Source organism: Diadema antillarum, unplaced genomic scaffold (assembly GCF_040938485.1).
Source record: "Diadema antillarum isolate AM-2024a unplaced genomic scaffold, OU_Dant_1.0 scf00000001, whole genome shotgun sequence".
NCBI classification, from domain to species: Eukaryota; Metazoa; Echinodermata; class Echinoidea; order Diadematoida; family Diadematidae; genus Diadema; species Diadema antillarum.
In genome coordinates, this window is record NW_027270890.1 from 1333110 (window position 1) to 1347165 (window position 14056).

At 38.0% G+C, this 14056-nt stretch overlaps 1 protein-coding gene across 1 annotated transcript in view; it reads left to right on the plus strand.

The window, feature by feature from the left end:
• Nucleotides 1–14056, plus strand: part of LOC139716887 (ferrochelatase, mitochondrial-like) — a 140150-nt gene that overhangs the window by 62822 nt on the left and 63272 nt on the right. The window contains exons 2-5 of the mRNA XM_071628447.1: nt 4035–4146; nt 5856–5975; nt 6660–6808; nt 13170–13242. Coding sequence (XP_071484548.1) covers nt 4035–4146; nt 5856–5975; nt 6660–6808; nt 13170–13242 — 454 coding nt within the window. The remainder of the gene's footprint in view (nt 1–4034; nt 4147–5855; nt 5976–6659; nt 6809–13169; nt 13243–14056) is intronic.

The window sequence follows — 14056 nt, forward strand, 5'->3', positions numbered from 1 at the left end:
GAGAAGTTAAAATATAAATACACTTCGTTTAAAAGTATTTTAACGAAGATTATACGGTTGGAAAAGAGAAAATATTATATGATTCAGTTAGAAAAATATAAACATGATATGACAAATACATGGAAGGTGTTGAAGCAGGCTATGAATATATCAAAAAAGAAATCAGAAATTATAAAAATAAGACATGATAATAAAGTTTTTGAAGATCCTAATGATATAGTCAATATTTTTAACTCTTATTTTTCAATGATTGGAGAGAATTTGGCAGAAAAAATACCGCAGTCAAATATACATTTTTCTGAATTTTTAGGTCAATCCAATTCCAGTTCTATTTTTTTTGTCTAACAACAAAATATGAAATAATAGATATTGTTACCGCAATGAATAACAAGCGAAGTGCCGGTTATGACGACATCAGTAATTTTATTTTTAAGGGGATTATATCTTCAATTGCTGACCCACTTTCATATATTTTCAATAAATCCTTATCAAGTGGTGTTTTTCCTGATTTTATGAAAATAGCTAAGGTTTTCCCTTTATTTAAAAAAGGAGATGATTCTGATATATGTAATTATAGACCTATTTCTTTGCTTTCATCTTTATCTAAAATGTTGGAAAAATTGATATTTACAAGAACAATTAATTTTTTGAATTTGCATAATGTTTTTACAAATTCTCAATTTGGGTTCCGTCAGAAACAGCACCATTCATGCTCTTTTAAAGTTTATTGACCACGCTGCGCACACTATTGATAATCATTCTCATCTTATTGGTATCTTCCTGGACTTCTCCAAGGCCTTCGATACAATTAATCATGAAATATTACTTTATAAACTGTCTCATTATGGAATACGCGGGAAGGCCTTGGAGTGGTTCAGGAGTTACCTACAAAACCAAAAACAATATGTATCTCTGAACGAGTACAGCTCGAGTTTAGAATTCATTAAATGTGGCGTCCCACAGGGTAGTTTATTAGGACCTTTACTTTTTATCATTTATATTAATGACTTTTGTAGATCATCTGACATACTCTCATTTATACTTTTTGCTGACGATTCAAATATTTTCTTTTCTCACCAAAATCCAGATACTCTTGTACGCATAGTTAATTCCGAATTGAAAAAAGTAACTCAGTGGATAAGAGCTAATAAATTATCTCTTAATCTTCAGAAAACTAAGTATATGTTTTTTAGTAATTCTTTAGAAGATTTAGACACAGGTATTGTTCTTGATAACACTTTGTTAGAACGAGTTCCTCATATAAAATTCCTTGGTATCACAGTGGATGATAAACTTTCGTGGAGGCCGCATATTACTAACATTAGTACAATAATTTCACGCAATATTGGTATTATTAATAGACTCAAGTTTCATATTCCATTGTCCTCTTTGTTGACGTTGTATTTTTCTCTAATTTTACCTTATCTTAATCACGGACTCCTAGCGTGGGGTAGTGCCCATCAAAACTTACTAGATAAATTACTTTTGTTACAAAAAAAGGTTATTCGTATTATTTGTGGCGTCCCGCCACGTTCCCATACAGAGCCATTATTTATTAAACATGAGATTTTGAAAATTAAAGATTTGTATTTTTTTCAACTTGGTCAGTTTATGTTTAATTACAATGTAAATGCACTTCCCAGTATTTTTAATTCAATGTTCCCACGGAACCAGTCTTTTCATGATTATCCCACTAGACAATCTAATGAGTTTCATTTACCCCTCCTGAGAACTTTATTGGCTCAGAATACATTTATATACACTGGTCCTAGATTTTGGAACTCACTGAGCTGTGAAATAAAAAATTCCCCATCTTTGTATTCTTTTAAGCGCAAGTTGAAACTTTTTTTATTAAATCCTCCCTGACATGTTTTTTTTTCATTAACAGCTATAGTTTTTGTTAACCTCAGAGTTCATCATCCACCCACCAATCATTCAAACACTGAATTTATTATTACGTAAAGAAGTAGCCATTACAATCCTTGCTCAGCTGCATGCAGCACCAACTCTATGAAGCACATTCTCTACCATCCTCTGTTCCATTTCCCTTATTCAGCGTGTAGGTATTCTCTCATTCTCTCTTTTCTTCTTTCTTTCCTTCCATACTTTTCATCTATTCTGGCAAGTTGTGTCATGTTGTTGCGTTTCTTCTGTTTTGTCCCGTCCTGTCGTATAGTATATTCGTCACAAGTGTTTGTAAATAAGTAATTTATAGGTTTTATGAGTGGTTCACAATCTACAAGCTTTGCTTTTTAGTGGACCTCTCTATTCTTTCTTCCTTTTTTTTTTCAACTGAAGCATGACTTTGTATTATTTTTTTTTTTGCCAGTATGCGCTCCTATGTTTATTGATACCATTTATTAATTAAGACAAATGTTCTTTGTTTATGATGTAAAACCTGATTTATCTTGTGTTATGTTTTTGTTGAGAAAGAAAAAAGAAGAAGAATGAAAATAAATGAATTGAATTGAATTGAATTGAATGAATGGGCAAAGTCAAGTTAAAGTCCTTAAATCCCCAAATACATGCTCTCCTATTCATCCAATTAAACCTAGGTCAAGGAAGGTGAACATTCAACACATTTGTGACAAACTTGTCATTTTGATATTTTGCCAATTATGTGAAAATGTAATGACACGTTGTCCACATGTACTATAGACGTATTAGGAGAATCATGCATTATGGCGGAGGCATACCAGTCGCCTTAGCGACATTTCTAGTTTACCCTGGAAGTGCATAAGTGGCAGAATAGAAAGAAAGAGATAGAAACCTTGAAATGTGAGTGCAGTAAGGTTATGTTTTTGTGCTGAAGACCTTTTTTTTTTTTTTTTTGCTTGTCAGCTGAAGAAACCCGGAAGTGGCGGCAGTAGTTGCGCTGAAGGCCTTTTGTTTTTGCTAGTTAGCTCATGAAACCCGGAAGTGGCCCCCCCCCCCCCCTTTTGAAAACGTTCCGCTGGCGGTGTAGTAGTTTCCTCATACAGCTGTTTCAACACCAAAACTTTGACAATTCTTAACTTTTGCATTGATTGTCTGATTTTCCTCAAACTTTCACTGATGTGTTCTACTAATGTTGCTGCTTTCACTCAATCGACATTTCTCTTTGGGTTTTGGTTTTCTTTAAAGACAAGTGCTCTTACATCATGCTAGAAAAATGAATATGTTGAATTCTCTTTATATTTTCTATGTAATGTTGTCTTACAGTGACCTCACAAACTCTTGTAGTCTTCTCATCCAGCAATAATGTCCCCAAAACTTTCAAAGCGCATACCTTGACAACTTTTGAATGGATTGTCCGATCTTCCTCAAACTTCACTAATGTAATCTAATATTGCTGCATTCACTCAATCCACATTTCTTTAGGTATCTTTCCCCTTCAAACTCAGCAGTCAATCCCACCATAGATCCTCTCTGAAGCCTAAAATTTTAAGGGAGTCTTGACCCTAAAAGAGGTTGGACCTCACAGCTGAGGGGCAGCATATCCCCAGCATATATGGCAATCATATCAAGTAACTCAAGCTGCATCAACACAAGTAATTTAATCATCGTACCGTCATTATTTTTTTATCAATGGATAATTAAGTATGCAAATATGAAAATTTTCAAATGTACATCATGAAACCCACCTTTATTCTTGTGTTTGCACAGGTGTGATGTCCTTTATGTTAAAACTGCAAGCAGTTGCTTGTGCAGAGCAAGCAAAAGGCTTAAGTACAAGCAAAATGTAACTAGTATTTAAATATGGATTTAAGCAATTGTTTGAGCTCAGTCTTTTGCTTGACAAGCTTGTGCTTGTACTTGAAGCAATTGCTTGCAAGCAATTGCTACTTTTGATGCTTTCTGCCCAATGCCTCTGGCAACATTATGTGGTGGAGGCATAAAGACACCATCCACAATTTGCTTCATCAGAAAGTTTTTGTTTTTGTTTTTGTTTTTGAGAGGATGATGTTTTTTGTTGTTGTTGTTGTTTGTTTAATCTTGACAAGTAATTTGTGCTGCTTAAAATCACTTTGTTGCTTTGCATTGCCCTGTTTCAGATACTAGTGCCTTCAAGAGGTATGCCAGTGAAGTGATGAGGCTGACAGCAAGAGCTTTTTCAACCTCTCTATGGGCGAGAACACAAGCAGAGAATGGTCAAGGAGTGCAGAGGTGATTTGTTCTTAACTTCACTATTTGTTTTTGTCTTGTGTATGACATACTGCAGGGTGGTCCACAACTTGAAATTTGAGCATGTTGCAAGCTCAGAATCTGAGAATATTGCAGAAATTGAATATGCGCGGAGCGCACACAATGAGTACGTAGTACGCAATATTTTGCTGCTTATCTCTCTTTGTGCTGCTTACATTCAATGTTCTCTCTCATATTTTGCACACAAATATCTAAGTACCAGGTAGTTTGATGTTTCTTATGCTATGCACATGTTTTGCACATTTTTGAATACTTTTACTTTGAGCTTGTTCCAGATTCTTGAGGATGTTGCATAGCATGTTGCTGGCTTTTGAGGATGTTGCACAAGAATTTTAGCATGTTGCAGCGACAAGCTAAAACCCCTCATGGACCACCCTGTAGTATCACCCTGTACTGTAGTAAGCATTATGTGAGTCATATTTGACATAGTGAAATAACTTGTACGATACTTCAGTACCATAAAAGCTGTTCTTTTAGCATACAGATATTTCGGAAATTTTCCCAAGAGTTTGTTTTCATGATGTGACACAGTTCTGGAGAGTGCAATGTAAACAGTTGTGTACTCTGTTACCTCTGGAATGTGTGGCTCTTCTTCATATTCATATTTCAGAACTTGTTTTATTAATGGCGCATAATCATCAACTGTCAAAATGCACATTTTAACCTGTTCCTTCTGCAATTCTGTTAGTGCCTTTTATGCCCCCAAACGAGATTCTTTTTGCCCGTCGACAAAGAGGCAGACAGGTTGGTGTAGGTGTAGGCAGTCAACTACATGTGCCAGTGAACAATGGAAATATCGATCGGGTGCGAGGTATGAATAAAGAGCGTGCACTAATTAGCTCGAAGAATCTTTTGTTCTACACAAAACCAGGTACCTGAATGAAGTGACTGGGATCAGCGAACCCACATATCTAACTGATCTCAGCCTTGATTGCTATGTACATGTTCGTACGAGTTTACAGCAGAACAAGCAAAAACTAAAACAGGAAAAGGTACTGAAAAGGACTAAAGTGGGACCTTAATTTTACATTTATCATAGATCTTCATGTTTGTCACATTTTTATCTTCTTGAAAACATATGGTCAAAATTATCACCTAACTTGGCAGGCATTATAATTGGGGTGATGAAATGCAAATGGGTACCATGACACTTGCCCCCCCCCCCCCCCCCCCCCCTCCCAACCTCTATGGGACCCAGAATCCCCCAATTCAAGAATCTTGAAAAGGAAGAAAAAGTAACAAGTCTATAAAACTAGAAATGCTCTGAGTAATAGATTTGTCTGTGTACTTACATTCAAGTTTGTTTGTCCAGGGATGGACCCCTCTGGGCCAGGGCTGAATTGGGAGCCAGTTTTCTCATTTGATTTTCTGTCTTGTATTTTTGAAAATGCATGGTCAAATTTTCTATAAAATTAGTGGTATTATTGCCAGTGCAGTAGGAAACAAATGTACACCGCATTGAGTTCAACTATAGATGTGCTTTCTCCTGTGCCAAGGATTTTGATTCATGGGAAGTTAGCTGAATAGTACACTTGGTATGAAAGCCCTTGTGTTTGCAAACACATTGTACATATGTGATATTGGTGAATAAGATGTTGAAAATTGTGTGACAGACATGATGGGCTTACCTTATATTTATTGCTTTTTCTTGTGTTTTTACCTTTACAAAGAAAACCAAAGACTGGAATCATGATGCTGAATATGGGTGGCCCTGAGACCACCGATGAGGTTCACAGCTTTCTTCTGCGTCTTTTTATGGATAAAGACATCATTCCCCTGCCAGCACAAAGGTAAGAATTTTAGGTGACCACTGAAATGTGTCAATGGAAAGGACAAGATTAGCAATCTTCCTGGCAGTTTGCTTTTTTCCATCATTGCCATAGTGATAACATACAATAGCAAATGTGCTGGGTCACCTTGTAATGAGAATGTACCTGTTCATCCCAGTTTAAGACATATTTTGCCATTAATTGTTGTGCAATAACAAAAGTCATAAAAAGAAATGGAGTAATGTATGTAATAAAAACAAAAACAAAACAACAACATGTGTGTAGAGATGATTAACAGACAATGACAAAGTGTCAACTATGATATACAATGTACATGTACAATGTATCACATATATACACCAAAAGAAGTCTCACTATGCACAACCATTTCTTTATAAGTTAAGTTGTGTTTCATGAATACCTCTGTATACCTGTCATTAGTATGTGGGATGAAATTATGAACATTTCTCCTGAGGGTTGATGACCTACAAAGTTGTATGGTCTTTAACAAACTCTTTAATTTTTAGTGATACAGCAAAATATATTGTGTGTGGTCAATTTAATAATAGTGCAAGTCTATTCCATCATACATCGTTTGAATTTGATAATCATATTATACAGTTTAAACTTCAATACTGAATATTTCATGATAATACTTCTTTGTGTAAAACATGTTTTCAAGTATTGGTTTGCTTCCTATTTCAGTAAGTTAGCACCCATCATAGCCAGAAGAAGAACACCAAAAATCCAGGCTCAGTACCGGAAAATTGGTGGAGGCTCACCTATAAAAAAGTGGACAAGGCTACAGGGAGAAGGACTTGTCAAAATCTTGGACAAAATTTCCCCTGAAACAGGTAATGTATTTATACATTCCTGCTGTAACTACTAATATTGGTTGTTAATCAGTTTTGTCTTATCTTTTATTTTGTGCTAGATATATGTAGTGTGCTTGTATGTGGGGATGTTCAAGGCGTGTTAGTAAATATTTATGACAAAAAGGAAATTAAGACCATATATAGTGTTCGTTGTTGAAGGTATAGAATAAAAAATGTATTTCTGAAGCAAATTTGTGTGATCTTCAGCTTTTTTGTGACGCAGCTGCATGTCATGAATCATGAATAGGTACATGTATGTACCTTAAAATTACTGAGTTATTATCAATACACTCCTTATTTGCAAAACTGTAACCACTTTCTTATGAAAGCCAGTACATGCCCTCTCTGATCCCCAATGCCATGCATGTTATCCTGTCAGTAACATCATCCCTCTTGGCTGTTACTCTGAGGTTACTTTGTGTAATCCTAAATTTGAATAAATGAATGAATAAATGAAAATTAGAAATATGAATAAATAGATAATATGAGTCAAAAGTGTCAGTGAGCGAGAGAGAAATAAAAACCATTCAGATTTGGTTGCAATGATACCATTCTAGATCTAGTTTTCTGATACTTTCTCTCTTTCCAAGAACATACTGCCATGTTCTGTTCATCATTCAGGTCTCAGACCTGTGAATGATTTTCTGTTGCATACCAAGTGTTTAATTTGAAAGAATTAATTTTGGCTCCTTTGGTCGCAGTGGGTCAGAACATTTGTTCATATTTGGCTCAGTTTGAAAATTACTTTTTTCAAGGACTTGACTATTGTGGTGTTCGAATGCTCAAAAGCGAACTGAACCTTACAGTATCATGCCAGATTGGAAGGATTAGAGCACTCTTGGGAGAAAGCAAACCTCATGAGCTAATTTTTGGAATCAAGCCAGAGGGGGCACACTTTTCATTGCAACAGGATCATGCACCTGGTGCGCTTTCGGTACACACTGGTGTCATGAACAAAGAGAATCAAGTCTTTAACCTGTTGACGACAAGTCCCGAGTACACTCGGGCAAGTGTCTATGGGAAATGCGTGTTGTAGCAAAATCAGCATGTCCTCAACGAAATAAATGATGACGCAGTACGTGTTATGCACTTTTGGACCACTTTGCATTCAAGTGCTCTGTGGCACAATATGGTATGGGACACTTTGGTAGCATTCGAGCGCTCCTTTGGCATAGGTACAGTGCAGAGCGGTACACATTAGGAGAGCGCTCGAGGGTACCCTGTAACATTACATCACTCGCTTCAAGCCTCAGCTCAGACCTCAAAGACACAGAAATGATAAACAAATGCACTTGGCAGCTGTGTGGAATCTGCTGACATGTCAGTGGTCAGATAAAGGGTTATGTAGTGTCCAGCTGAGCCTTAACAGCAGTAGCTGCTGTGTGGTATATACCTCATTTCTAGAATCCCCTCATCTGATTGGTCAAAAGGGGAGTCATGAAAATAGCTGTGCCCTATTTTTGAGTTACTGTGACTGGGGCCCAGGCACAGTTAGTAAATAGATCAGCGTGCTGTAAAAGAGAGTAGCGGACTGGTTTGGAGACAGTCGCAACGTCGCAACCCCGTTCATACACTGTACACACACATAGATGATCACTCATGTACGCACCAATGATATGACGGCCGCGCTGTCGATCAGCATTGATTACGAGTGCTGTAGAAAAAGACTAGAATCTATATTTTCGGTATCTATATTTCGGAATCTATATTTTCAGTATATAAAACAAATAATGACTGCTTGATATTCGGGGCACAGTTAAAATTATGTAGGCCCTCGGTGGTGTGAAAACCATAACCATGCCATCAGTTTCGCTTCGGGCATGGTTACGGTTTTCACATCACCTTGGGCCCATAATTTTAACTGTGCCCCTCATAGCAGTCATTATTTGCATACTGCAAAGCTTTATACAGGCAAGGCTGCGTACTGGCACTGGCCTGACAGTCCAAGACCAGTAAAAGTCACTATCAAGCCAGTAACTTTTTCAGGAATGAACCAGTAAAAAATGGAAAAAAAATGGGTGCAATGTACCTTCTCCAAATATTACATTTTTGGAGGACCTCGTTGCAGCTTTTGCGAAAAAGATACGTCATGTGACCAACACCCCTTAACCGTTTGATGACGTATAAGCACGGAGTTGTGCTCAGTTAGCAGACGCCACTCAGCACGAGCACTTAGATTACTAGCTTGGTACAAGCGCGTACACGTTAGCTAGCCCGGCCAGGCCTGGGCCTCGGGGATGTGCACTCCCGGTCGACCCACTGACTGTCGACATGTACTGATGTACGCATTAGTACCACGTACATTATCACTAAGTTAGCTTGCACAAATACCTGGTACCTCGAGCATAATGTCTTCCCCGATATGGGTAAACTTCTACATTGATGATGATGATGATGATGATGAAGACTGCAGCTCTGATGATAGCGGAGAAGAAGAGGAGGCACATGAAGTTGAGAGGCAGCCGATGAACCAGAACGTTATCGTGGGGCTGCACCTTACCAATATGAACCAGCTGCATCTCCCCCGCTGCCAGTGCAAGAGTTTATGAACATGGCACCAAGTCCGAGAATAAACCTCACTGATATGATCGCCTGGGAAATACAGAGTGGTATGTGTGGTATGCCCCCATATAGTTTAACGTTAGAAAGGATATACTGTATTCTACATGATTGACATTGTAAGTTGTAACTGTTTGTCTAGTAAGTAGTAGAAGAACAGACCCACTTTGTGAGCGGCTACTCCGGCCGCCGCAAGCGGGAGTGTCCCGGCCGTGGCCTGGCCCATCGGCCGGCGCTTACAAGTTAAACTACTAGTAGTAGTCTAGTAGTAGTAGCAGTCTACTAGTAGTAGTAGTCTACTAGTACTACTACTAGTAGTAGTACTATTACCACTAGGTCTAGTAGACTAGTAAGTAGTAATAGCAGAATCTTTGGTAGTACAGTACAGAGGCTACACTCTAACGTTAGGGGGATATGTTACAGGGTGGGTCGTGGCTCAAAAGAAAGAAAAAAAAAGGCCTAACCAGTTTCCCATGGTCAGTTTCTGCAATATTTGTTATCAGTAATTTAGATGCGCTATTTTCTAAGAAAAACGACACCAAGAATGATCGTCAATTTTGGTCGAGTAGTTTTTGTTTTATGCTACAAACAATACTGTAGAAGGAAGCCCCACCGCTGTGCTTATCTACCGATGAATGCCACGGTGGGGCTGAATTCACGAGTAGGTGTAGGCCTATAAAGCAGGCGAGTCGCCGTTGTATTAGTACAGACACGCAGTGGTGGTGGGGCTATCGTGAAATACATTGTAGGCCCCACCACAGTGCGCGTGCACTGTACCCGTCGCTGGCTATGGCTAGGCTGGTCGGACAATCAATATCGACAACTCCGATCTTAGATGTCATCACAATTTAGAAGTGATAGTGCGCCGCATGCGGCGAAAGTATAGAAAGTTTTCCAAAACCGAGGAAATTGCATCCATTATGTTAACAAATATAGAACAAAATTCAGAACGGTAAAAAAACCCCACATGACCATAAAATTACTTAGAATTTTAATAGCATTTGATATTATTACATCATTCAGAAAAAAATGTCTAAACCATTTTATTAGGTCTTTAATGACACTTGTTGACATCAGTAAGTTTTCACTGCTAATTACACGCTCAGAATACCAACCTGTCTACTCTGTCCTCTCAGAGGTGCATGTGCATTGATGTGCACGAGTGCGTGAGACTTTCCTGCCGATACACTTGTTGTCATGGTAGTTGATACCCCCCCCCCCCCCCCCCCCCCCCCCCCCCCGACTTGATTTAGCTCTCAAAACACTAGTTCGCCAATTAAGTGCTAATTAAATGGTACTTAAGCCCTTGATTATGGCCACAGCACTCACAGGAATAAATTTCTCCCAAAATGCTTTCAAATCAAATGGTAGACCATGCAGTATACATTGTATTGTCCACCTTTGCCTTTCATTGAATGGTACACTGTGCAATACATTGTCAAACAGGAAGTGATGGATTTCACTCCTTTGATGTGAATTCTGTAGTGGAACAGACATCTAAATCAATAACACATGTTTATCACTTTTACCTAGTGGGACAGATGTGAGATCTCTGCCATTGATTTTTATGCTTCTGCCGTACAGGTTGCTGGAGGAATTATTATTTTGGAGTTGCTCGTCTGTTTGTCCAATTGTCCATCCACCCCGGAATAAGATATTCAAAGAAAAAATATGCATGATGACTTACTTTTAGTGTCAAAAAATGTTTCAAAGGGTAAAACCTAGGGTGCATTCAAGTGCTCTCAGTGTACTGTACCGTGCTGTACTCATTCCAGATGAGGAGCACTCCAATGCTCCCAGAGTGTACCATAAAGTACCATTTGGTGCCAAAAGTGGATCGATTCCTGATATGCTCCAAAAGCGTATCGTAACATATTGTACCATGCTACAAAGCACTCAACTGCAGTGGTCAAAAAGCATACTGTTAGGAGTACCAGCTGTTGACATGAGAAAAATGCACATTACACACACTATGTACATCATGATACAAAGAGTTAATTCTCTTTGTTAGGGTCATTTGTATGTAGCTCCAGTGTGCTACAGGGGCGGATCCAGGAATTCATTAAAGGGGGGGGGGGGCGTGACTAATATTTCTGGTGGCACTTCCGGGTTTTATTTCATGTTTTTTCTTTTTATTTCTTTTGTTTTGCACGAAAAATAAAGGGGGGGGGGCGTGCGCCGGTTGCGCCCCCTCTGGATCCGCCACTGTGCTAGGTGCATGACTTTGTTGCTACAATGGGACATTTCTGACTCAAGTTTAAAAATAGCTCATAAGGTATGCTATCTCTACAGAGCGCTCCCAACATGGCATGGTACATTATGGTTCAGTTTGGTTTGTGTCATTTTTTAGCACTCAAGCATGGCTCTCATTTACTTCTGATTTGCATTAGCATGGAAAACTCAGGCCTGAAATGAAGAAGAACCCCCTGAAAAAAAAAAAAAAGAACCAGCAAACAAACAAACAAACAAACAAAGCAAAACAAAACAAAATAGAGGTAAATGAAATACAATGTATCACTGTTTTCATTTGCTGATTCCTTCTGCTTTGTTGGATTATTGTGCATTTCTTGTCCTGGTAATAATGACCTATTTGTGGTTGTATCAAATCTAAAGGATGTTTGGGAGTGAGCTCATTGCTGTAATAGTGAATTGGAGGAAGGTTATACTGCTGGTTTGTTAAAACACATACCGGGTATGTACTATTTGTGTAATTAGGCAGATGTGCAGGTTATTTAACAATGATTTATCATATGGAATTATGAGTGCTACAGTGCTTGCATTCCTTTTTTCTTCATGTATGTTATCTTTAGCAATATGTTATTCCATTATACCAGGCTTCTTTTTTAACTCATCAATGTTAACCAAAGGTTCAAGATAATAATTTTGTGTGTTTCTTTCAATCTGTTTTTTGTATGTGCTGTTTGCCTTTGTCTGTATATTTTCTAAATTCACTCAAACACTTGACCAGCACGAATCATCCTTACAAGTAGAAATATAAAATTATCACCTCCACCAAGGAAGGTGGTGTTGGTTTTGTGTTGTTTGAAGGTTTGTATGGTGAAGTAAATGAGGAAGAAAGATTTGCGGTGACACCATGTGTATGTAGTCCTTAATCGGATCGCTGTTTGGCAGAAGAGCCTAGAAAGAGGAGAAACGAAGAGGGAAGCGACATATGGGGGTTGTGAGGAGGGCAGTGTTGGTTGGTTTGTTTGTTTGCAAAATCACTCAAAAAGATTTTAACCCGTTGAGGACGGACTGATTTTGCTACAACACGCATTTCCCATAGACACCTGCCCGAGTATACTCGGGACTCGTCCTCAATGGGTTAATGAAACGTGCAGGAAATGCTGATGATGACACAAGGAACAAATGGTTACATTTTGGTACTGATCTGGGCATTTTTATGGATTTTTGAAGGATGATCTATCTTTTGGCTGATAGGGTCAATGGACTTGGGAGTTCAAGCTGCAAGTATTTGAGGTTTATTTGAGGCTCCAAAATGCGTGCTCTGCTCTGGCGAGGTGCTGCACAGCTGGAAGCTGATAATGTAAACAAAAGGCTTCTTTATTGGGAAATTGGGTAGAAATGAGCAGCTTGGCAGAGGTCTGCGCTCTCTGAGTGCGTTTTTAGTTCAAATTGTAATGCAGCCCTCCTATTTTGGTTGAGGTTGACTTGTTTTGCTTTCCCTTTTTGTGGCTTATCAAGTTAAACCCCAAAACATCATTTGAGGAATTAATTTTTTTAAAACATTTTATCTGCTCATATACACTTCTCTCAACAGCTCCTCACAAGTACTACATTGGCTTTCGCTATGTTGACCCTCTGACTGAAGATACCATTGACCAAATGGAAAAGTGAGTTTCAGAATTTATCTGAGTGGACTTGTCTGTGATCAGATTAAAACTGCCATTACCTATTTAGCCCAAAACAATTGCCGCTTTAAAAACTAGACACAAGTAGTCCTCTTTCTTACTATTTGTTTTACACCATGATCTATTTTTATCTTTACCCCTTTTAGGACAAACTGATTTTGCTGTAACACACATTTTACATAAACACCTGCCCGGGTATACTCTGGACTAGTCAATAGGTTAAGCATCAGAATATACAAAGAAATGCTTATTGATTATTCCAGCCTTTTTGAAGTTCATATTTTTTGGAGAATTTGAGGTATATGTTGAAGGGAAAAAAAAGGAACTGTAATAAGTGCAGATTTTTGCAATCACTAATAGCACAGCATTGTCAATATGCAGCAGCAGCAGCAAGTTCATGTCCAGTAACTCACATGTAGTGGGATGTCAGGAATTTATTACCACATTTTATGCCATGAAATCTCTTGTGATGCAGCTTAGCTCGTTTTGTTTTTCCCCGACAATCAATTAATCAATATTTCTGAAGATTATGATGTAAAATTATTACATATCTCTTGAATGTGAACTTGAAAAGAATTTTCATTTGTTGTATATATATTTATGGTTAAGGCAGGTGTATATAAACTTAATAATTTATGGACTTTTTGTACATTATGAATAGCCTATTAACTGTTGAGCATTGTAAGTTTTAGATTTTTATTTGAAACAATGTATTTCAACCTCTGGGATACTATTTTCAGTCAATAAACAGCATTAATTCAATCAATTTGATTAAATATGTATACATTTCATTTAA